This window comes from Aythya marila (genome assembly GCF_965140915.1).
Source record: "Aythya marila genome assembly, chromosome: 6".
NCBI classification, from domain to species: Eukaryota; Metazoa; Chordata; class Aves; order Anseriformes; family Anatidae; genus Aythya; species Aythya marila.
The window spans coordinates 18,547,782-18,573,857 of record NC_139047.1 but is presented as its reverse complement, the minus strand read 5'-3'; the positions used below and the strand labels follow the sequence as shown (position 1 = coordinate 18,573,857).

Here is a 26,076-nt window from a genome sequence, read left to right as displayed (position 1 = left end):
TTGGGCTTCTTTCTCCACCTTGCTAAATAGGCTTCATTTGCATTTAGCAGATGGGGAATAATTCAGTTATCTTTCCCCAGGGTTTACTGTATCTTGCCTAAGAAAAAATAATGAAGTCTCACTAAGAAAACTGATAATTGTTGTTCTATGCATGTATTTAATCCTTCTGTGGATTTCTGTTTTATTCTTTTAAGGTTGTCACTGAAGTCAGAGGCTAACAAACATCTGAGAGGTAACTTACTTGATGGTGTACACATGCAAGGTTTTAATGCCTGCATTCCACAGTTAAAGGATTACCTGGAAATAATAGCACAGTATCTACTTTATGCAAGTGTAGTATTAAAGTGAATTAATTAAACCATTAATTTTTAATGGTTTAAAATAAATTTAAAATTTAGCAAGCTTTAGAAATTCTAAAAGAAAGGCAAATGTTTTATCGGTTAAGATACAACTTAGACTGGCAGAGGAGTCAGTGTTATCCCATTAGAGAATACGTACGAATAGAAGGAAACTTAAGCACACTCTCTATGAATAAGGTGGCTGACAAGGAGGCCTAGAGTTCACATCTTCCCTTGCATCCATTTCCAAGTGAAGCCAAATTTAGGAAGGAATGCACGCCCTTTAACTGAAGCTCACACAACAGGCCTGCACCCTCAGCAAAGAGCACAACATATCTGACCCGTGATGTGTGCAACACTATTTCATAACAAGACTCTACATATAACTTAGTCTTAGAAAGACTGTGTTCTCTTTAGATTTTTGTTTTTAATATTTGCAAATAAGTTTGCTTACTACCTATCAAAGAAAGAACATAATTTCACCTTCAATCAGAATCAAATAACCCTCCCCAAATATATAAACTCTTCCTATTTGAAGCAGTGCCTGTGTTATGTCTGTGTTGACAAATCTCATGTACCCAAGGGGATACATGAGAGCTTTCGTATTTTTGATTTCTGAGGGCATGAAATATTCTGTAACTTTCAAAGAAACATGTATATTAAGTTGTATGAAGAAAAACAAAAAACTCTTTTAAGCCTGTAGTTTGTTTGCTTTTTAGGTGAATAAAGGATATATTGTACAACTCTCTATCTCTAAATTGTCTGTAGGCCAATGTCCTTCCTCTCCACTTTCCCCTGTATCACCAAAATCAAGGACTTCAAACAATTTACTTATTGCAGAAGCAAGTACTTCTAGTGACTAGAAGTCAAGAATCATGCAAAGTTCCCATTTACAAACTGAATATTTTCACATCAGGCTTGGGTTTTTTTTGGAAGCACGTAGAAGTGTCTTGCAAGAGTTGGAAAAGAGTTGTGTGATATTCTAAAACCACACAATTTTGCACTACAAGTGAAAATTCGTATTTTCATGATTCCTGTTTGATTAATATACTCTATTGTATCCCTTACGTACCAAAGCTGAATGTCACGTCAACAATAAATGAATTTGTGATAATATAATTTTCACTAGAAATTTACAGCTGGGCTTCCATGATTTGATTCTAAAGTTCTAAATTTTAACACTCAGGTGACATTATCAGAGTAATCTGTTATACAAAATCAAAAATCCCCCCCCCAAATAATAGTTGTGGTATCATGTCTCTCTCTTGGGCAAAAAGCTTTCTTCATCTAATTCTAACATGTTAGATAACAAGGTAGGTCCAAAAGCTGCACATCAGAGATGTCATAATAGAGCACATCATTTACAGTATTAGCCCTAATATTTACATTCTTCCCTTCCTCATAGAGTTAAGATTCTTGAATATACTGTGTAATACTCATCAGGAAAGAAAAAAGATATTATAGTGATTTTGGAAATGTCCATGGACTAATTGTGGACCTAAAACATAGGACCTTCAAACCTCATCATCAAAGTTTTAAGACTGGATTTTTCTTTCAGATCATGCTTCACTGTAACTAAGCGGAATGGATAGTTTCACATTATTATTTAAGCATGGTAATTTTAATGCCCTGCAAGAGATAATATTATGAAATACATTAATCTTAAAAAAAATAAGTTTAAATTCTAAAAATATCACCAGAAATCTATCCATTTATAAGAGGATCGCATGAAAGCTATAAGATATTTTTTTAGAATCATGCAAAGGTGTATTTAAAAATAACAGCTCTGGATGAAATTATTTGTTATAGAAAGTTAAAAAATGCTTCAGAGAATTATTTAAGATCAGACTTTGGGGTGGTTGACCACCACTTGTGCCAGGAGCAGTTTCACCTCAACGCATGAGGACCCCTCACTGCACAGTGCACCAGAAACGCGCTTCTGAGCGCTCCGTGACCCAGCCACACACACGACGCTGTGGCACACAGCTGGGAAGGCCCAAACACAGCTCTGCCCATCGCACAGCGTCTGACAGGCCCGTTTACCTGCAAAAAAATACTTCGCAGCTCGGCAGGATCCGCTCTCTTGGTGGAGGGCACCTGCAAACAAAAGCAAGTTAATGCTTCACCAGCTGAGCTACCGACACAGCCGCGAAAACCCCTGCAATTGACACCGATAAGGGCTGCGCTATCAGCTCCCTTATCTAGGCGATAAGGACACTCTCCGAGGTGAACCCCCCGCGGTCTCCGCCGCGCGCTCCCGCATCCCCAGTGCCGCTGCCGAAGCCCGGCGGCTCCCCGGTGCCACGACCGCCCCGGAGGGTGCCCGGCCGCCACCCCGCGGCTCCCCCCAGGAGGCGGAGGCTGCCCGGGCTGCGCTCGCCCCTTCCCCCGGCCCCCGCGGGGCTGCCCCGTCATGGCGGCGGCCGCCCCCTCCCCTCCCCGCCCGGCGCCCCCCGGCCGCCCCGCGCCCCCTCAGGAGCCAAGCGGCGGGGGGGCAGAGTCAGAGAGTCACCTTGACCGCCATGCTGCGCCCGGCCGCCTGCAGCAGCGACAGCAGCGAGAGAAGGAGGGGCGAGAGCAGGGGGGGCCGCCGCGCCCCGCCCCAGCGCAGCGCTGTGCTGTGCTACCGGGCGCCCCACCCCGCCCCGCCGCGCCCTATTCTCAGCGCCTTCAGGGCGCCGCGGACGCTGACGGGGCAGGCGCGAGCCCGGCAGCACTGAGCGTGCGCCCGCCCGGCCCGTGCAGCCCGCGCCGGGCCGGCAGGGGGCGGGGCTATGCAAATGAGACGCGGCGCGCACGCCCTTCCCAAAGGCTGCCGCCGCGGGGGGGACGTGGCCCGCGGGGTGTGGCCAGCGGGCATGCGCGCGAGCCCCGCGCCTCTGCCTGCACCAGCTGTGCTTGCGGCCGGAAGCGGAAGAAGGAGCGGGGGCGCGTGTTCTCACTTCCGGCGGGTGGGCGCGCGGGCTGGTTCGTCCTGTCCCGCTCCGAAATGGCGGGTGAGGCGCGGCGGGGGGCAGCGGGGGGGGCAGCGGCTGGCCGTTAGGGATGGCCGTTAGGGATGGCCGGTACGGGCCGGCCGTTAGGGAGGGTGGGCGGGCGGCTCGTCGCGGAGCCGCCGTTGCGCTGTAAGCCGCCCGCGGGGAGCTCGGGGCTGCAGGGGAGCGCCGTGATGGCGCTGGCGGCAGCAGGGGACGCGGCGCTCTGCGCGCTGCCGGGGGCTGCGGCTGCCCTCGCCTCGCCTCGCCTCGCCGTCCTCGGCCCCGCTGGGACAGGGGGCGGCTGGGGCGTTGCTGGGTGTAGCTGCCCCAGCCCAAGAGCAGCTGTTTGGGGGATAATGAAAAGACGCAGAAGTGAGGTAGAGAATAGGAGCCAGAAGGTGTGCTGAGGTACAGAAGGGTAGCTGAGAGAGGTGCGTCGTGGGTGTGCTGGAGGTTTTGGGGTGTCATCTTCCCCTGTAGCACCTATAGCTGCTGGGTAAACAACTGGCCGCGTGACATAACGTGTGGGGCTTGGGGGTGGTATGTTCTACACCCGTGTATGCAAACACTTCTGAAGAAAACTGAGAAGCTGAAAGGAGCGTATTGTAACTTTGTTCTTCCTGGCTGGCAGTCTGTCACCAGCTTTGTTTTTCAGTCTGTTTACTGCTCTTCAAATACAGTGTCTGCCTGTCATTTGGAAAACACTTCTTAGTGCAGAAAAGAAAACAGGTTTGCTAGTCTTAAGGCAAAAAACAACAGAGCCTTTAAAAAGTAGGAACAATAAAAAACTAACATGTACGAGAGGGGTGTTGTGTTCTGAAATGAAGTCTTAATATTACAAACTTTACTTTTCCAAAGCAGCTGATGTGTGCTTTTCAGCTTTAGGTCTGTTCTTTTATTTTGAGACCACCTGTCTCTAATTACGTTGTTGGGTGAAAAAGTATTCCTTCCATGTGACTTCCTTATTTTGAAATCCTTGTTGAGTCCTCAGCCTGTAAGAAGGAAATTCATTTTTCTGGTTTTATACAGATAACAAGACAGGTCTGTAATGTAACATCTAGAGGCACGTCTGCACATCGCTACATGATAGTACTTGTTTGTTCAAATTCTGTTTTTTTGGGGGGAAAAGAGCTTACCAAAAATGTTCTTTCCATAATCACTTTTTAAGTGATCTTTTACTGGATGAAATGCAGGAATCTTTGTTAGTGCCATTTGAAGCTTTCAGTAAATGGATTTGCATCAAAATCCTGTGTTAGCAAAGACTCTTTAGCCAGCTGAGAGCTCTGATGTTTAGGGGGGAAAATACTCTTTTAAGATCTCAGGCACAGAACTTGGCTCCTCTTTATCCATTTGCAGAAGAAGGTTTCCTTAAGTCCCAATAAGAAAACTGGCAGGTAGGGTGTGAATGGTGAATGTTTCTTGCTTCTGTTTCAGTGGTTGAGCCAACAGTCTCTGCAGTGTTTCTTGTTTAGGTATTTGACATTTGTGTGTTCCAATATGGTTCTACTGCTTGGGGTAGAGGTTGATGGGGATGTGAAACTTGTAACAGTCAAGCATACTCTGCACTTACTCACTGTGTTTTGTGTAGTTTTTGATTAGTTAAATCTCTGTAAACCAAAGCATGCTTATAGGAGGTGACATGAATTTTTTTGAAAGGTGTGATTATTATGAGAACAGATTTGTTTTGCCTCTTAAAGGAAGCGGCAATGTTTACAGGAAATAAGGTGTTCTCCCATAAAAGTACACTTTAAGTCCTCTGGCAGGGCATTACATTTGACTACAACTCACATAGATAGATGACAAGGGGCGCTATCTCTTACAGAGCTGCAATGATGAGCTTAGCAATGCATGTCCAATAGAGCTTTACTCTGGTATGAGGCTTCAGCGCACACCTGCTCTCCAGAGCTGTAATAAGAAATTAGAATTGGGGTGAACTAGGTGTCTTGAAGTACTGATGTGTGCATGCATGTGTTCTTGAAAAGAAACATTTGTCAGACTGAATTCTTAAGCTTTTTACCTGTTGCTTTGTAATGTGTTCTATTAGTGGTGACTTTTAAATACTTTATATTCAACATATTTATGTTATATTGTCCCCTTCATTCTCAGAAACTAAAGAGAAAGATACTTCTGGTCTGTTTTCTAGTTCTTGTTTGTAGTTCCAGAAAAGTGTTTTAGAAACCTTGACATTCCTTTTACATTTGGAGTGCGTACTGTTTGGGGATTTTTCTACTTGTTCAGTATCTTTGGTGTTTTTGTATTGTGGTTCTTTCCGTGCTTGAGAACCTTTCTCTAAACATATTTGTTGAATAATAGTGATGCAGATTGTGCACGTCTAAACCATTTTTAAAATCTTTTTCTTCAGGACTTACTGCTATGGAGAAGAAGCTGGCTGAATACAAATGTAACACAAATGAAGCGATTCAGCTAAAACTAGGTAATGTCCGTTTTTAAGTCCTGTGCATTTGAATTAAGAAACTTTCTTATAATGAAATCCACACAGTTTTTATATATGTACCTGTTAATGTAAATATACAAACACAAGAATAGGAACACGGTCTAATACTAGCCTAATTTTGCTGAGTCTAGTGCAGTTAAGTACAGCTATAGAAACTCAGGCCTGTCCCTGCATCATAATGTTATCTGCAATTTCTTAACGTATTACTAGAGTGCGTTGGAGTTTTCCTACCTTATTTTTCTTTAAGTATTCAGTATGTTCTTTCAGTTTCTTCTTCTCCAATCCATATGCTATGATGTAGTCCTCAGTATCTGTTGTTTTAATGGTGACCTTAGCAGCAGAGCTCATCTTGTTAAGAGTTACAAATTTCTAATTAAGTATTTTTATTTTACATCTTTCCCTTTCCTATTTTTTTGGAGGAAATTGTAAACAAAGGAAAGAAAGCTAAAAAGTGCTGTGTTGTTGTGTTTTTTGTTGCCCCCTCATCTAGATTACACAAGCCATTTTTAATGAAGTGGACTGCTCGTAGCTTTATATAGCTAACTTACTATACTAGGACATCCATAATACAAGCAGAATTACTGAAATCTTGATAGACTCACTTATATCTGAAACTGTCTTACTTGTAGCAGTAATTTCTTAAAAAGAGAATAGGTCATTTTGTTTCATTGAACAGAATAAATAGCATCACTTATTAAGAAAATAAAAATATTGAACCTGTTAAGCACTCTTTAGAGCTACCACTAACAGTCTGTTCCATAAAGTTTAATATTATTTTTAATGCATAATAAGTTTAGCCTTGTGAGCCACAATGTCATTCTAACCCACGTACTTAATTCTTTAGGCCACTATAATTTTAAAACGTTTCTCTTGCACTTAAACAGTATTTGAAATAATCATTTTGGGACTGTATATAATGTTTTACATTTCCTCTTCTGTCTTTCTAAAACCCAAGGAAAGGATGAGAAATAACAAGAACTATCTGAGTGAATTTGGTCTAGAAATCTGAGGAGCTACTTATGAGTTTTCAGCCTGCTAGAGGCTTTTTAATTGTTACTCATAGCCTTATCTCTCCTAATATATTCAGTTGCCTTTTTTGTGTTGGTGAGTGTAGATGTCCCATATGCAAATTATATTAAGAGAAAAGATGAGACTTTACAAGCTAATACCATTTGGGAAGAGGAAAAAAAATCATGCGTTTCCCATGTGCATATAAAAGCACACTGTCATCTTTTAGGTCTTCATTTGATCCATGGTGATATTTCAGAATTGCTCTATTTTTGCTTTTTATTTTGTTTGTTTTGCTACTTTACCTCAACTGTTTAGCTCTCTGGAAAAAAGTCATGGGGAGATGATCACTAGTTATTTTTGTAATTTTGATGCAAATACCACTATTGTATTAGTGCAATTGTTTTGAATGTATCCGTGTTGATTCTTAAAAATTTTAACATCAACGTTAATGCACGTGAACATTTTCTTCCATTCACCACTCTCTGAAGACCTCCTTACAATGTTCTGAACTACATATGAGAGAAGAACAGCAAAATGAGAAGGCAGCTTTGATTACATGATTGGTCTTGTTTAGTGTAGGAATATCCATCTGGGCAGTGTACTCAGTGTTCAAGAGGGGGTAAAAGGCAGTAACAGTCAGGATATATATGTGTATGAAACTGTATGTATATATGTATGAATATGCATATATCTGCATTAATTTCTCCATTTTATTGTGCTTACTGATTTGAGGAAATAATGTGCATCTAATTTTCACAAGATGTATTTTTTTCATGTGTATGTCAGCCTAACAGGCTCATAAATAAAGCTGTTTATAGTGAAAGAATACATAAACATCTAGCACGGCATCTCTGTATGAACAAACTGATGACTTGGTCATGCACATTTTTTCTTCTCAGTTCGCTTTCCTGAGGATTTGGAAGATGACAACACAACATTTAATCCAGAGTATAGCCATCAAGTATTTGGAGATGAGTAAGTTGAAGTATTCAGAGTAAAATTAGTAGGTCTGTAAGGGGGAGGTTGGTTCCTAATTGCTAGAGAACAGGAAATACTACTATACCAAACTATTTAAAATGACACACAGTACTTCAGTTTTATGACTGTATAGTTAAATAATGGCCTTCGTGTTTAGCATGTGGAGTTAGGGCCTTGTAGTCATTCTATGTGCTACTTTTAAGATACTAGCAGGGGACAAAATGCCTGACTGTGCAGACAGAATTTCTTGTTTCAGTGGCTATTGCATTCAGGTAATCTGTAGAATTTGCAAGAATTAATAATTCTTCGTTAAAACTTTCACAGTAATGAGTGCCAAAAAGGTATCTGTCAACAGTATACCAATTTATTTTTTACTACAATGTAGCAATTTTTAGTGAAAAAGACCCAAGTATTAACTTAAACTCACATTCTTGGCTGTAATAGATCATTGATAACTGTTGAACTCAGGTGTTTGTTTTCCATAATATGTATACGTCTAAGCAGTTAAATATTCAGGAGATACAGAAACTGTTTTAAAATGGCATTTAATTTTTTTTCAAGTATTCTAACTTAAGTAGGGAAGCTAGCCACTATGTCCCTAGTGCTAGAATGTCATTTAATATCAGAAGAGCAATAGTGAACAGTCTGGCTGTAGCTTTAAAAAAAAAAAAAAAAGTTAAAGCTTTTAAAAAAAAAAAAGTTAAAGGAAAATATATGCACATATCTGTTGTCTACTTGAAACAATTTGTTTTAACTTTCAGTTCCTTTAAAGAGCGTTCTAAGTACTACGTGCTACCTATAGTAATTGTAGTAAAATTAGTTGCACTATTGCACATCTACTGCAGCGATCACTGTAAATAATTGTGCTTTTAGTAATGGGAGAACTCTCCGACCTGTCAGTATAGCTAACATACAAATTATTGTTCTGGCAATTCAAACTTTAAATTAGAAATGTACTACCATAAAGGAAAAAGCTCAGTTAAAATAACCAAGGAAAGATGCTAATGTTTCTCTGTGAACATAACAATTTTCTGCATTCCTTTTTTTTTTTTTTTTTTTTTTTGCCTGAAAATAATTCTCTAGATTTAAAACAATGTAGTATTTATATTCAGACAGCTCACATTGTTTTAAAGTGTATTAAAAAAAAGCATCTCTAGTTCATACCTTTTTGTATTTACTTGATTCTAATTAAGTCAGATCAGTATATAGCAACTTTCCACCGGAAACACTTATTGTTATGATTCATTATCTATTTGTGTTTTATACAGTAACTTGCAGTAGTGTTCCAAAATGTTAGACTGCTACACTGCAAGCTTAAGTTTTAGTAAATGATATTAGTTGGTATTAATAAATAAATGCTAATGACGTTAACATTTAGAAACACAGATACAATATTAGTTATCTCAGGTATTCTTTTGTGAGCTATCACAGTAAATGTATAGGCACTGTCTTACTGAGTCCAAGGACATGTTCTATTTCTGCACTAGAGGAGCAAAATAACTAATAAAAGTAGTGTAAGGCATTCTCTCTCTAGAGAGAGACACATGCAGTTTGATTCCCATTTTCCTATAAGGAGTCTTTAGAATACCTTGCTGGGAAAGAGGATGTGAATTTAAAGTGATAAGTGAAAGTGCTGTATTGTGATTATTCTGCTATGAAATTAATTTAGATCTCCTGAATGTGTTTTTTTCCTTCCTCAGTGAAGTTGCCTTTGGCTACAAGGGACTGAAGATCCTCTTGTACTATATTGCTGGTAACCTATCAACACTCTTCCGCATCGAATATACATCTAAAGTTAATGAGAAGTTTGACTGTGTGGAGGTAAAGACAGAGACAAACCTGTATTTATTGGGAAGGTTTAATGGGATATGGACAAAATTCAAGGTTTAGTAATTACCTACCCAAACATGAGTTACATTAAAAACAAAGCTTCCTATTATACTAACCTAAAAAAAAAAAAAACTAATGTTTGCTGTACGTTTTCTTATTGCTCTTCCTTTGACTTCAGTACTGCCATCAAAAATGTGCCAAACATTAGTCAAACATGAGGTACTAATGCCAAGGCTAATTCCACAAAAAAAAGGCAAGTCAATTTTTATGTTAGACGCCTCCAGGAGGACTAGTGGTTTTCTTCATATTCAAGAGAATCCAGTAAGAAGAACTGATTTTTTTCAGAGTGGATTTTAATGCATCAAGAAAACTTCATATCATCTGAGTTTTGCTTAGTTATAGGGAAGAAAAAATTCTCTTTTGAGAAGAGCTACTGATGAGGTTATAGGTGAATCTTCATAATATTCTGTGGTGTGGTTATACATTTGCACTGACTTCAAATTACTCTGCCTGAGAAAAACTGTTCTCTTTTCTAAGAGTAAGCATCTTTCTGATTTGAAGCTGTATTTAAATTATTTTATAAAATGTATTTTAAATTTTCAAATTCATCAGAACTTATTTCAATGCTTTCAAGGGAAAGCCTGTTTTTCTAAAGAAAAAGATAGTGGAATGCAAGTTCTATAGATATGTCCTTCCTTGCTCTGCACTTGTGTTAAATATACGAAGTTCAGCAGGCTAAGTCCCTGGAAATATACTTTTGTATTTTGAAATATTTCTGAGGCTAGGGCAATATATCTTAGAAGTGAAAGGTCATATCCTTCAATCTTCATAAGTTTTTAGAAATAAATAAAAAAAGGAAAGCCTGTTGGCTAAGTAATAGCCATATTAAAATCAAACAGACCACCTCTCTGTCCAGCCTTTCACTAATATAATTTCACAATCGTGTCACAGTGGGAATCCCAACCACAATACCTCTTTTACTCACACACTGTTTTCTGTACAAGTAACAAAGCTGCTTTACTTTTCTAGAAGTACAAGCAAAGTAAAAAAGGTACATGTATCTCATGCCTTAGGCTAACACTGCAGCTTTTCTGATCACTCAGAATCCTGGCTTTTTTCAAGCCCAGCATTGCCTCTACTGAATTATTCTTCCAGTTGTTTAAGGGACTGAGGTGGGGACAAAAAGACTATCTGTTTGAGCTAGACTTCCATATACTCTTTTCCTAGAATGTTTACAGACTTTGACTGAAGCATTTTCGCTGTGCTTCCTTTGGTATTAACACATTGTGTCCTAATAAGCTGCTCATATGGCTATATCTAAACCTTAGTAAGGAAAAAAGACGTGGTGGTCAACAGTCTCATTCTGCCATTTATTTAGCATTAGTAACACTACATTAATCTCTGAAAACATGTTCATATTTGAAAATAAGGAGGTTGTTAATTTACATGCATATTACCGTGTATTTAAGTAAACTAGTTGCTTAGCTCATTTGGGATACTAATATTAAGATATGAACCATATACTATGCATGATTGCTAATCTTTCTGCTGCAAATAGCCTTCTGGAAAGGACAGCAGTCTGTGCCTTGAACAAACTGGTTAAAAGTGAGCTTTAATGCGGTGTCAAGTTATTTACATGTTATCCACACACAAGCCCTTTCAACAGCAGGTGACTTTATTCTCTGATAGGAAGTTTGTTACTGTTATTGCTTCAGCAGCTGCTACTATCTCTGCCTGCTAGGGACTGACTGAAATATTTGCCTGAATACAGTTTGCTGTTTCTCCAACATCTTTAAACATTAGGTAAAAGATCCTGAAATGCCAGTAGCCAGAACTTCAAGTATATTTATGCATCTTAATATTGTTTCCCTGAAGATGGACCTATATATCCCATGTTAGTGAGGAAGGCTCAGCAAAGTAAAATCATATTTTGAATAGAAGTATGTTCTTGGTTAGCGCTTCATTTAATGATAATGAACAAAATTTATTCCTTGGGTGGAGTTGATTCTTTTAAATACTTGAACAGAGGCTGCTTTCTTCTAGGGTAAATATGAATAGCATTGACTTCTGAATTGCTAGTAGCTTTCAGATTTGTAGCTGTTGAAGGAACCTCCTTTTCTTTTGGATTTCATGATGGAGTGAAGGAAAGTATTTCACTAACTTGTAAAACAGTCTTACTATCAATATATTATCTAGCTTTGCAGCTAGTCTAATATATTTGCTTTAACACAAGTTAATGAGTGCAATTTTAATATTAGACATACTTTTTTAGTTAATACAACAGATCACTCTATTGCTCCCTGCTAGAATTAATATTTATAACTGATAGAAAAATTTGGCTTTCAAATACATTTCTGTAATTATTTTAAGTGAAGACACTTTGAAATAACATCAAAGTGATACACAAACGTTATAATTGTCTATTAGTACAATTGTAATTTCTTTTTTAAGAAGTATTCAGAGTTGAATATAATGTACGCTTAACTACATTGCCCACTTAAGTAGTCCTACTACAAATCAAGTCTAGTTACAAAGTCCATACTGTATTCCCCATCATCTCACAGGGTTTGCATATGAAGGCAATACATTACAGGTAGCACTTGCATGAACCGTAAGCTCAACAAGTCTTGTAAGTCAGCAAGGGTTTTTGCACTCTGAAATGATTTGTCTGTGCTTAACATTGCTACAGTAGCCAACAGGATTGTTTTTCCTTACAGAAATTGTTCTGTGTAAATCCTTGCAAATTGGGAAGATAAAAGTGCCTTGCTTCAATAAAAGAAGCCTCTCACCAATGTCAAATAAATACACAAGGGAAAGGCAGTAAACAAACCTCAGTAACTACTTGATAAAACTTCTGAGAAGTTTTTTTTAAAGTGCCTATTATGTAATGGGTACGTCTCTAAACAGCTACAGGTATTAATAAATCAAATTTTTTGTATGCTATTGGTATTTCCAGACTCCAATAACTCAGGACTCACTAACTGAAAATTGGAACACTTAAACTTACATGTATGTCACCACTCAAACTGAGGATTCTGGGATTTCCTTCTGTAAGAAATGGAGATGATATTAACCCTAAAAGTAACAGATGATATAGTTTCTTTCATTTCTTAGATAGTCAGGCTTCGTTTCAAGTGGAGAGAACCTTAGGGAGGCAATAGGTAAAAATATATTGTGGTCATGTAGATTTAAGATGCGTTATCTTATGTGCTTTCAGCAGGTGAAGGTTTGTCTTCTGTCAATGATAGATGAATCTTATGAAAGTGAGGGGAGCAGTTTTTTTTAAATGTGACATATCAAACTTCTTACTGCATGTTTGTCCCTTTTTATGTATCATCCACATGGTCTGTTATTGATCTAACGCTTGGAATTCCTGTTTTAATTCTAGAGGGTTTTTACATGTTTTTTGCAGATGTGCAAAATGAAAGCCAGTAGAGATTCTTAGTTGAGGATTCCTACAAGTTTATCACCAGTGTATACTTAAGATCTGTGTAAATAATGCACTTACACAGTTTGACAAGAAATGAGTGTTTCTGAAATATTGTGCTCATACAAATACTCATTCTTGTTAATGCCTATAATTCCATGATTCTGCAAAACACGGTTAATTCTGTGTTATGCATTTACATTAGCAAATGTAAAGAAAATATGTTAAACCAGTATTACTTTAGGATGAACAGAAAAGGTCTTTTGTTTTGAGAATGAAATAGATGTAAAGACTGTAGATGTTTTAACTGGGTTGTTACACCGAGTACTGTAGCGCTATATCTTAATTGCTTAATAGAGCTCTCTACAAATATAAATATAAATGTTGGTAGTACCAAACCATTAAGAATAAAACTTGTTTGTGCTGAACCACATCCATCTTTCTCTACACTAAAAATGTAACTGAATGATAAAGTGCTATTCATTTGCAGGTGCATTGCTTCTACTTAAGGGAGGATGGTTGAAAGGACAGGAATTAGTAGCATGTTGTATTAGCCTTTTGTAGTGTATTTTGTTCTAAGCATCTTAATTTCCCTGTTTTGAATGCTAAGTAGCAAGGGTCTTGGTTTTGAACTAATACCCATCATGCATGTAAACGGTGTGAAAGAGCTGCTTAGTAAGTTAACACAAAGTGTTCTTGTGTAAGTCCTTGTGGAAATAGATACAATACAAACATTACAGCTGAACTCACGGCAAACTCCATTAAGTAAAAACCTGGATTCATTGTCCAGAGCAAAGTTTGAATTGAATGTAAGCTCATTTTGTTGAATGTAATGTCAGGCTTTTAGGGGTTGTATTGAGGAGTACGGTTTTGTTAAGTTGAGACCAATTCATTAAGTTTTATTGCCTGGTGAGAAGCAGTAATACGTTATTGTGAAACTTCATCAAATATTCATGGTTAAAAAGAAGTAGTAAATGTATTCAATCAAGTGGTCTTTTTGGGATCTGAAAAGGATTATGAAGTCTGCTCAGCTGATAGTCTCTAACTTTCAGTTTGGTTAACTGAAAAGCGTAATTTTAATCTCTGAATTTAGTTTTGGTGTTAGAATATTTCTTTCCTCCCCGGTGTTAGATTTTACAGGTTGGATATGCTGTCAGGATCCCTAAATGATATTTTATTATTTTATCAACTTTGTTTTCAAAGTGTTCTTTGACTAGGATGCAGGATGTTTGTCTTCTGAGTTTGTAATGTAGTTTGCAGCTGACTATAGACAGGCATTTCAAGCAGCGAGACATAAGAATGCAAGTGTGTGCTAGCTGTCACTTTCTTGTTTGGGGGCTACTGGTTTTAGTCTTTGTTCCTTTTTTCTCCACTCAGTTCAGCACCACCTAATACCTCTTAAGCTGCTTGTTTGGGAGCCCCAGCTCCATAAGGCTATGTGCCGTGGACTTAGAGACTTGTGGGATGAAAAGTCTTGGCTTCTGATTTTACTGCTCTTTCAGAAATAAATGTGTTGCATCCAACAAAGTAGGAAAAACAAGAGAAGTGTTCTTTCCATGTGACTGAATTTATAGCCTCCTTCCTTGTCTTGCCATTTGTGGTATTCCTTCACACAATGCTTTTATTAGAATAGCTATCAATGCTCTTAGATTTTTCTTGGATAAATGTAACAGTCCCTAAACTGTCCATAAAAATGTTCAGAAACTTATGATGTAACTACTAGTTTTTGGATACTGATGGGGGCTGGACTGTGACCTTCCTGTATCTCTTCAGTCCTTTGTCCGCTGGGAGGTCACTGTTGAACAACAGGAACGCTTCCTTGCCTTTTTTTTCTTTGAAATTGCTGATAGGCCATAGCACCTCTTTTTATATTCATCTCTATTAGCACAGTGATAACTTGGTCTTTTTTTAATCTTCCTCTGATCCTGACCCCTTTTGTATTCCCCAGGCAGATGATGTTGAAAGTAAAATTAGAGAAATCATTCCTCCTGGTTTTTGTACAAACACAGATGACTTTGTCTCTCTGCTGGAAAAGGAGGTCAACTTCAAGCCCTTTGGAATGCTGCTACACACGTATTCTGTTCATAACGAGGAAGCTGGTGAAGACATAACTTATCAGATATATAAGGTATGAAAAATAAGTGAAACATCTCAGGCTGACAGCTTAGTTTATTTTGAAGTGAGGAACTTTGTGTAATGTTTCAACTGTAGTATATAAATGCTATCATTTGACCAGTTTATTAATTACGATCATGTTCTTTTTGTACTGGAGAATTTAATTAGGTTTTGCAGATTTTCTTTCCTCTTACATCTGTGATAGGCTTCACCTGACTTCTCCTGGCTTTTTCCCTAGGCTGACATGACATGTCCAGGCTTTCGAGAATATCATGAAAGGCTTCAGACGTTCTTGATGTGGTTTATTGAAACTGCTAGCTTTATTGATGTAGATGATGAAAGATGGAACTACTTTCTAGTGTAAGTACAGTTCTAAAGCAACAGTGGACCTTATTACCTCCACAAAGCCTGCATTTTAATTGTGGCTGGCCAATTATTGGAGCAGTATAATGATATTTTTCCCAGGAAAGAAAAACCATTGTTTATCAGGCTTGAGTTTTGCTCCATTATGCTTTGGGAAACCTTGAGAATAGAGCTGAATTAAATGCTGTTGTCCGTTAGAGCCCTGAATGTAGGCTTAAACAGTAAAATGAGCTTTGCCTGTGTTTTCTTTTACTTGCCACCTATTCATCTTTATAATAGGCAAGTGCACTGAAGTGCTGCAAAGAGGTCTGATTTATCCAAGTTGCTGCACACCAATTAAGTGAATTGTACATTCAGAACATAGCAGGTGTACCCATTGGGCCCTCACAGAGTAGCTTGCTGACACTGAAAATTCAGTTGGAGAATGGAAAAGAAAATGGACACTGCATGGGAGCGCGACTGTAATTGACCTGCTTGGCTTTCTGTTTTATCTGCAGATTTGAGAAGTATAATAAGGATGGAGCTACGCTCTTTGCGACCGTAGGCTACATGACAGTCTATAATTACTATGTGTACCCAGACAAAACCCGGCCACGTGTAAGGTAATTGGCGGCGTAACTCGTGCCTTGCCTTTTATTTCAGAAGAGGGAACTGCTGAAGTTCCCAATACTTGTTTATAATGGTGTTGATTTGTTTAAAAAAATCCCCATTATTAGCTGGCTATGCACTGATTTATTTCATTGTTCCCTTCTTGAAGCAGAGGGAATCTCAAACAAGTTCTTGAATATTTAGCAATTCTAAGACTCCATAAGAATTATGGTTTAAAATTAAGATTGCTACATGTACTTCAATGAAAAATGAAATACCACTTAGTTTTTAAGTCTTTATAATATAATGTTTGCAAATGCATGCATTTGAACTGAAATATCAATGCATTCCTTTGTCTATAGCCAGATGCTGATCTTGCCACCATTCCAAGGAGAAGGCCATGGTGCTCAGCTTCTTGAAACAGTTCATAGATACTATATGTCTTCTCCTACAGTACTTGATATAACAGGTCTGTGTTAAATTTTTAACTAAGTTCACCTGTTCAATAACACAACTTGTAGCATTCACAGATTGCTAGCCCACAAACCAACTTTCATGTTCACTTGTCAGAATTAAATGGCCTTTTGAAGATTTAGCTTTAGCTCAGTTCAGGATTAATGGTACCCTGTTTTATAGAAGAACTGTATATAATGTAGCTCCCTAAATCCTTTACTTAGAGAACAGCACACCAGGAAAATTCAATCCCTAGCATGCACGGATTACCAGCTAATTAGCCATTTTATTGTGAGATACGCAGCTGAATTTGCCAGGAGATCAAGCTTTGTCAAATTTCTTGTTCAATTTACTCCTATTAGCCAAAACTCAAAACTGACAAAAATCTAAAATAGCATATTAATATTTGTGCAGGTAAAAGTTTAACAGACTAAAAATTTGTACAGGACTTGTGCTTCAGAAGCATGCTGAATGCATCCATCGTGTCAGAGGTGTGTGCATCATACATAAAAATAAAATTTTTATGGAAGATAAATATAATGGGTATATACACCTGAAAAAATATAGCATGAAAATTGGCTACAAATATGATACCTGTCTTGTGGTTTCAAGACCAGTGTAGGAAGAAACACAGTTCAAACTCGAATCGGCTATTCAACTGTAGGTGCATCTAAGAACTCATTTTAGGTCTTAGTTTAAAAAATAGTCCTCCACCTCCCCAAAAAAATAATTAAAACGCAACAGAATATTTGCTTTCTTCATGTATCACTGCAGGATAATCCTAACACAAAGTAATCCACCTGGTAATTTGAATCCAGTTAATAGGAACCTAGGGTAGCACAACTTCCTCTGTGCAACACAAAGTCTTGTTCATAGAGTGGTATTTTTATTATCTCTTTTCCTGCTAATACTATAAAGCTATTATCTCTTTTCCTGCTAATACTATAAAGCTGTACGTAGCTTTTATAACTGAGGATAAACAAATTCTTAACACTGAATAAATCATTTGACATGTTTCATGGCTCAGTGCCTTAAATGCAGAGTTGTAGCAAACAGTATAAATTTGTTCTAAAATAACTTTTAATTGTAGGCTTTGTTCTGCTTTTTTCCATAAAGAAATACTCTCTTTGGCACTCAAATTATGGAATATTTTACAAAATTATTTATTGTCATTTTTATGAGAAAGTCTGGCTCCACAACTGTGATATGTGGCCAGAATACTTAGTAAAATTAAGTAAAGCCTTTTCCTCTTTTCAGAAAGGTTAAAATTTAAATTTCCTGGAGGAAATAATGCTTTAAAATATTTCAGAGTTTCACTTTTGCAATGAATATTTTGTCCTGGTTATAACATGTCATCCTAGCTGACAAGTGAAATATATATTGCTAGAAATTTATCTATATAATTTCTATTTCTGTGTAGAAATGATCTCAACTTTTAACTAATTTGGGTGAAAAGGAATGGAATAAATTAATTTCAGTACAGCTTCTCCAATTTCTTTTGCAGAATAAATGTCATACACCTATAACTTTGATAGCAGTTCTTACAATTAAGCACGGTTGTTTATATAGTGATGAATACTGTATCTGGTTTTGTCTTTCACAGTCCTTGTAATTACATACTGGAGGTGTAGCAACAAATAATGTCTATATTAATGATGTGCTCTTATGTGCATTCTTTCTAGCTGAAGATCCATCTGAAAACTACATAAAGCTAAGGGACTTTGTTCTTGTAAAACTCTGTCAAGACTTGCTTTGCTTTTCACCAGGAAACTTAATGCAAGGCTTCAGTCAAGAAATGGTGATGGAAGCTCAACAGAAGTTGAAAATAAATAAGGTATTAAATAAGAACTGTTGTAGTTGGACTTATTCTTATGAAGCTAGTAGAAGGGCAATTTAAACATAGATGTGGAGACTTGGAATTTGTATAGTAGAAGGGCAATTTAAACATAGATGTGGAGAATTTGAATTTGCATATTCCAGCATATTTTAACAGATTTCTAGGATCTATCTCAAAGAGAGGTACATAGCTCATGGTTTGAAATGCCTTTTTTTTTTCCTACTGACGTTGTTGATGTAATAGAATTAGAAAGCTGACAATTTTTCAGGTATCAGCTTCCATTTTTTTGCAAGTATATCTATACAAAGAGCCATTGTTTTGGGAATGCGGAACACTAAAGTAGCAAGCAACTCCTAAGGCAGCTCTAAACATTTAGAGAACTAAACAGTTAAATTTAACAATTAAATTCACTGGTAATCTTCACAGTGAGTGATTGCTGAGTATACTAGTGAAGAGGCAGAGTTACTATACTCAAATATTTGAGTATAGTTTTGTGAAAACATTGAATGAGTGTTACAGCATGCAACGGGGACAAGCTGTATTCACATTCAGAAAAATCGTATGTCTTGGGTAAGGGAAGTACATCTGCAGCCTTCTGTGTATGAGATCTTAAACCTTAGAGAATAAATAATTTTTTATTTTTTTAATGGTATCTCTACACATGTAGAAAACTGTCTTATTCTGTTGCTCAGCAAAGGAATGCTTGATCTTGAATTCAGTTTTAATATTGCAGCAGTTAGTAGTAATATAGTAGCAACACAAATCTTGTTTCCTTCCCAAATGTGACCTTAGCTGATCAGTGTTCCAGAATCACTTCAATTTTCTATTAGAAACAATTAGTCTTCCATTCTCTTCCTAGTAAACAGGAAACTTAAATGTTTCTTTCTCATGTTTAGAACTTCCAGGTAGCTTTGTGAAGAGTAGTAGGTATGTCAAGATTATTAAGATCAGTACAGGAGGTACTGTGTAGTAATAAATTGCTTAATGGCAATCTAGTTCTCAGTTCTTTGAAGCCATTTTGGACTATGGCCTCTGTACTTTTTGCTGCTCATTTGCTGCAGGTCAGTGAAGCATCTCGGTGGCTGGTACAGATCAGACACTGGCTGCGTGGAAGAAACAGGGAAATAACTAATATTTATTCATCTAACCCACTGGTGAGGAGGATCAGGCTGATAGGCTTCATCAGTGCCTCTGACTGGTGTCCAATAAGCTGAGGAGTTACTCAAAGTGGATAAATACTGTCATATTAGAGTTCTGTTAACTGACCTTTTTATTTGGACATCTCTATTCTTTCTGTTCGTTAGCAACACACAAGACGAGTTTATGAAATTCTACGGTTGCGTGCAACAGATATGGGTGATGCAGAACAGTCCAGAAGCTATCGGTTGGACGTTAAAAGAAGACTGATTGGCCCCTATAAGGTGCATATGACTTAAGTATCATAATTTCAAGGCTAATTATACTTGATTTTACTTTAATTTCCATAAATGTGGCTGATGCTAATTATGTTGCCAATCAACTACTATTAGTTATGCAGTGATCAACTGACATGTACACAGATGCAGAGAACATTTGTTCATGACTCTGCTGAAGGTCTTGTTTGTCTCCTGTTTCTTGCTCAATTCCAGCATTAAGTTGTTGTTGAGCTTATGGTATCTAGCTCTAAAGGTGACATTACGTTCAGATAGACTTAAAGGTGAAAAAAAAAGTGAATTTCTTGAAAAGGTTAAGAACATCTTAAACCACGAAGTTGGAGGTAAATGTCATAGCACATTTACACAGAAGATGAGATATAGTTTAGATGCTTGTTTTACTTGTTAACAAGGTCTAACAAAGCACCTAGTTATAAGTAAAATGTCCATGTCAACATAAGACTCCATGCAGATAAATATAAAGTAATCTCAGAAGTTAAGTTCAAGCAACTATTGAGCTTAGTGTGAAGTAACTTTCATAGCTCCTACTAAATATGCTTCTAAGGACCTTCAATATAGGTGGCCTGTGTTGCATTAACTAACCATCTGAGACACATATGTATATATTGTCATTGCTAATCACATCAGTATCTGTATTAAGAGATAAAAGACCACAGATGAACCTAGGTTTATTGCTGTGACTAGCTTGTTAGCTTCTCTGCAGTTACATACTCACTGAGCAAACCAAAACCTGGTTGGAAAAGTTTGGCGAAGTATCAGAATTATCTTGATTAGCTTGCAAGCCTTCCTAAAGCAGCACTTGCCCTGTTATATCAAAATAGCAGAACTCTGATTGTACTCATGTTGGACTTAGGGAGGCTGTTAGCAGAAATGAGAACCCAGCACTGCATTAAACACTTCGCTGATCTGGAGATAACGCCATGTCATGCTGAGTGACAGGATCTTAATCAAAACACTTTCTATTCTTTCATGAGTGTCTTGTCTCATTTGCTAAATTTCACTCAGTGTCCACTACAAAGAAGGCCATGATTTTCCATCTAACAGGACTGGTTCCAATTCATTCATTCAGCACTGAAGTCCTGTGGGGAAAATCCAAAATTCCGTAGGCATCTTCAGTTCTATTGCTTCTAACAATCATTTCAACTTGAATCTTTGCATGTAATAAATACATGAAGAACAAAAAGTTATACAGATTTTTGTATTGCAAGATACGTAGTATTGGTCCTCTAAAATTGTAGAATATTCTTTTTTAATTTAAGAGTATTCCATTTAATTTTTCACCAGTAGTTCTTTTCAAAAGAATGTAATCGAGGAAGGGGTGTTGGCTGACTCTTAGGTTAGTACACTGACTTTAAACTTTTTTGGAAGCACTGTTTAATCATGTTCTTGTTTTTAAAAAAAAAAAAAAAAAAAAAATTAAAAAGCCTTTCCAGAACTGCAACTAAACTGTCAATATGTGGTAATTTGGAGGAGGAAAGTAGCTTTTCGTAAATAATTGGCAATATTACAGCATTCTTAATGGTACTTTTTTATATAAAGCCCTTGATAACTTCATTTGGATGGTGCTGTCCAAATGTAGAATAAGTTTCCACTACCTTAATTTAGTAGTAGTGGTACTTGTATTTTACAGCTTCTTCCTGGTAATCGAGAGAGTGAACAGCTTGTGAAATTTGGTGTTATCAAATATTCTACACAGAAAAGGCTACAGCCTAAATATTTTATGCTTCGACAAATGTTTTTTAAGCTTTGATTAGTCAAGTAGTAGGGAGCTAGTTTCTGTAGAACAGGGGACTTTTTCTTCTGCTCTGTAAAGCCATTGCTGTATGTGACAGTGTAAAATCTATTTAGTGAAGAGTATCTTTATTCAAAAACAAAATGTGCTTACCTGGGGTTAGAGTTCTCTATTTGTCCTACAAAGCCAATGCAGAGCATTCAATAAATAGCAAGTAGAAGTTCTGCTTTTTCTTATACATTATTAGCAGAATTGTTCTTGCTATACTCCATGTACCAACTACTGGGATATGAAACTTCTAGATGTCTCAAATTTAAATTAGATTATAATATACCTAGATATTTCTGTTAATTAAGCAGACTTGCAGTTAGTTCTAGAATAGAGAGGTTTTAGTTTTTCTACTGACAAACTTGTTGCTCAGAAGGGTTCTCATGTCTAATTTTACTTGGGTGACTCTCACATTTTGAGTATCTTACTCATTGTTAGCCATAATTGCTTTCAAATATAACTAGATGTTGACTGGATAGAGCAAATATAAATCTAAAACTCAAGCAATTATGTTGCTTTTGTCATCCTTTCTACAAGGAAATGTTTCTTGAATGTTGGCCAAAGATGTACTTGGAGGCCTCATCAGGACTCCCGTACAGAACCTTCTCCTTTTCTGAACTGAAGTTTATCTATCTATGGGATCTGTGGGAGAATACCAAAGTTTCTCAGATCTTACCCACTTATAATTTACCATGGTCTCAGCTCCCACTTCCTGACCCTCAGCATCAGTCATCAAAATCGAACAAATTTTCCTTTGAGAGAGAAGTGTGAAGTTAAATAGAGTATAGAGGGGCTTTGATCTTGAGACTGATGGGAAAACCAAAATTGTTTGAGGGAATTTTCTTTTAACAAACTTGATGATTCCGTGAGCATGGATACCAGGCATACATAATGCATATATTTTTTTAATTGCTTGATTAATGACAACACAGAACTGAATATTGTGGTCATGTTTTCTACAATCTAGTTTTTCATGCCATAAATTCTAGTAATGTAACATTAGACCTAATCAGTAGGCATGTTCTTTATTATTAGGGACATCTTAACTAAATAATGAAATGGAATAGTTACAATGAAATACTGTATTTTTAATTGCTGGTTATGTTCAAACTACTGTTTGTTACTTTGTTCAGAAAAAGCAGAGAGAACTTGCCAAGATGAGAAGGTGCCTAAGACCAGAGGAGCTGACCAATCAGTTGAACCAAATAGACCTAAACATGCAACATGAACAGTTAGAAGAGAGTTTCCAACAACTTGTTTCAGATTATCGAAGAGTTCTGGAACGACTTGCACAAGCATGAGGATCCTACCTGTACAGGAAACTTGCAAATTTCTATACCGTGTTGTGAAGCACATCTTTAATTGCCACTTAACTGAAAAAAAAAAAAAAAAAAACTCATGTGACGTTTTAATCACATTAAAGGTGATTTGTGTTTCTGTGCATTTTGAATATTTTCTATTTTTGTGTTGTAGATTTTAAAATGTACTTTAGGTTTGGGAGCACTTATTGCTGAAATAAACAATGTAGATTCTCAGATACAGTAACACTTCAATTGTTTGAATTTTCTTTTACCCTTCTGTTTTGCCTCAAGGGTTAACAGATATCTGAATAGCAAGATATGCGATACTTACATTGTAATTGTCTTATTTCTCCTAACTTTATCTTCCTCAGGCTGTTTTGCTTGGGTCTTACAATCCATGTAGGCCTGCGCACTCTTTAGTTGAATGCTACATGAACAGGTAACAAGGCTGGTTCTTTGGTCTGTCCAGCATACTTCCTGAGTACAAGCTACTTACCAAGATATCTTGTCTGTATGATGTAGTTCACCTACAGCAGTATCAGAAACTAGTATAATCATTAATGATGATAATGAAAGGTCTCTCCTGAGTTTAGTAGTAATCCCTGAATGTAGAAGGGGAAGAGTGATGCTGTTTGAGTTTTTTCATTTTGTTTTTCATTGAGCATGTTCAGGTGTTGATGTTAAGCCAAAAGGGAAAGTTGAGTGTAAGAACTGTGTTTTAATTCAGTTTTCTGAACTTGTGTCTCTCAGTAAGTCTACTGAAGATGTTATAATAACATCACCTCACCTTTCGTGTTACAGAAGCTCATATAAGTCATTCATGAGGTAGATGGAAGAAGTTTAAGACTTATGAAACTGTAGGACTAACAAGGAAAAAAACACTTGATGGCTGTTTGCCCCTTTATATTGTTTGAATGTTGCTTCCCTCTTTATAAATTGTTATCCCTATGGGGGGGAGAATAGAAAGGCAGAAGAGTCTTGTAGGTCTGCTTCTGCTTTTTAGCACCTGTTGTGGGGAAGGTTTGTCTGTTGTAACCCACAGGGTATATGGATATCCTAAAAAGGCTGAACAATGTAATGAAATCATAGAGATGGTGAACACTAGTATTCCATTGATGGTGGACGATAGATACAAAAGAAGCTACTGAGAAAGACGCACGAAATCATTTTTCTTAGACATGCTGTGAAACATGTCTTAGACATGCTTTTCTTTTCTTAGACATGCTCTTGGGGTAAACTCATCTTTTCATAACCTATTGGATTTTTTTGTTGTTGTTGTTGGTACTGTTGAAAGTTAGTGAGATAGTGAGTCCAGGTCTTTTTTTGTGGTAAAAGTGCTGTCTTAGCCTGAGCATGGTTTCTTTATGGTCTGGGAATATTCTGAACTGTTTGGGAACTATCTTATAACTCTTGGCACCAAGACAATGAATAAGCAGCTACTTTGGTATATGGAAACTTTGAATCTTGCTATCCTGCAGCAGATTACCGCTTCTGCAGTGCTGCTGCCAGGAAAGACTGCATGATACTCCATAATCCATTACAGTTAGTTAAGCCAATTATCTGAAAAAACATTCATCGCCAAATTAAACTAGCCCTGATGATGACTTTGCCTGAAGTGATCAAAGAAGTGTCTGGACTGTCTTTTCCCTTGGCAGACAGATAGAGGTAATCTCTTACGTAACAGCTAAAGAACAGTAGTGGTTCCTCTGACACTTCTGCTTGGGTAGCATGTGTCAGTTTAGTTCTGTATGCTTTCTGGGTGAGTCTGCTTGAACTAACATTCAAACAGGGAGACCAAGCACTAAAGTTCCAAACATAGTTCTAGGTTTCCTCTGCAAGAATGGAGGATGTCATAACTCACTAAGAATGGGAAAGGAATACTTCTCAAAAACTTCATAGTTCTGGTGACGAAACTTTATTCTAATTGTAATGCCTGATAATATAACAGTGCTCCCCTTTATCACAAGTCAAAAGCTACATCATAACTCTGGTGGCCAACTAAATAGGTTTCACTCTGAGACAATGTTGCCTTGCAGAACAACATTGCCTTTCTGCCAGCCCCACATACACAAGGCCTTATGAGGGACTAGCCAAAGCAAAAGGCATTCAATTCTATTCCCCTGTGCGTGTCTCAGGTAGTGACAGAGATGTTGGGTGAGTCCTTTAAAGTTTTATGCAATTGCTTTGTCCTTTCCTAAAGCCAGAAATAAACTCTGCTCAAAGTTTGCAGGGCTTACTGTACCCAGCTGCCTGCAATGGCTACACCATTTGCCATGCTCCATAAGGCACCAGTACATATGCATTTTGCAACCTAGCTCTTCCTGAGTCCATCTGTGTTTTTAACCTGTCTTCCTTTAGGTTCTGTTTGGGAATTCAAAGAACTAAATTTCCCTGGTTAATTTTGTATTCCTATGTCATTATACAGGTAGACAACTTGCCTCTCTTCCATAACTTTCTCTTAGTAGTCATCAAGGGATCACAGATTCCAGGAGTTATTCATAACTCTGCTTCTCTTAGCTCCCACAAAATTACTGTCCAGCCAAATTCATTCCTATTGACAGAAGGAACAGATGTACTGCAAATAAACATACATAAACATAATGCATGTGAAGAGCAGAAATACAGAATAACATTGAGCAACTCCAGCTTTATCCTAAGAGTTAAATGAAGATGTGAAAAACTGTTTGTTTGACAACCTTGGTCAAACTGTTCCCTCTCATGTATTTTGAAAAATAAATGTTACAAACTTCATATACCATGAAACTTCTAGTTCAACAGCTAATAACTTGAAATACAACAAAATACCTATAGTTTCAGAACTGAGGAAGTTCTTCTGAAGTTATAGGTTTTGAAGGACAGTTTAACTACCACAGTAGTGGGAATAAAGGTCTATATAACTGAGGCAGTATCTTGGGCAGTAAATGTCCGTGCCTCCTCTGAGCAAACACACAAAGCTGCTATGTGGCAGTTCAGGCAATTCAAAACTGACCTATTGTCTCTCTCTGCAATGTCGGCAGGAGGGTAAGCAGCCCATAATGTCTATACGAAGGATTTACGTCTGCTTATATAGGTCATTTTTTCAATTCCTTTTTGTCTCTCACTGAGACTTTGTTGCTCTTTATGCTTCTCCTTTATCATACTGTATGACTGTCAGACACCAGAAGGCTTGCAAATCTGATGTTGTGTATT

The 26,076-nt window shown here is 37.5% G+C and overlaps 2 protein-coding genes across 3 annotated transcripts in view; one reads left to right on the top strand and one right to left on the bottom strand.

Annotated features, from left to right (window-relative positions):
• Positions 1–3,078, bottom strand: part of SLC25A12 (solute carrier family 25 member 12) — a 50,668-nt gene extending 47,590 nt beyond the window's left edge. The window contains exons 1-2 of the mRNA XM_082763773.1: positions 2,851–3,078; positions 2,382–2,435 (exon numbers count right to left, since the gene is read on the bottom strand). Coding sequence (XP_082619899.1) covers positions 2,382–2,435; positions 2,851–2,862 — 66 coding nt within the window. The 5' untranslated portion in view covers positions 2,863–3,078. The remainder of the gene's footprint in view (positions 1–2,381; positions 2,436–2,850) is intronic.
• Positions 3,079–3,257: 179 nt separating this feature from the next.
• On the top strand, positions 3,258–23,123 carry HAT1 (histone acetyltransferase 1). Of its 2 annotated transcripts, none has more exons than XM_082763968.1 (11): positions 3,258–3,334; positions 5,679–5,750; positions 7,682–7,757; positions 9,461–9,581; positions 14,966–15,145; positions 15,371–15,492; positions 15,993–16,097; positions 16,446–16,552; positions 18,219–18,370; positions 19,678–19,794; positions 22,720–23,123. In XM_082763968.1, the coding sequence occupies exons 1-11, from the start codon at positions 3,328–3,330 to the stop codon at positions 22,885–22,887; spliced, it is 1,227 nt and encodes a 408-aa protein (XP_082620094.1). In that variant the 5' UTR covers positions 3,258–3,327; the 3' UTR covers positions 22,888–23,123. The 2 variants fall into 2 exon arrangements, with proteins under 2 accessions (XP_082620094.1, XP_082620095.1); XM_082763969.1 differs by lacking the exon at positions 3,258–3,334 and adding an exon at positions 4,690–4,710.
• Positions 23,124–26,076: the final 2,953 nt, after the last annotated feature.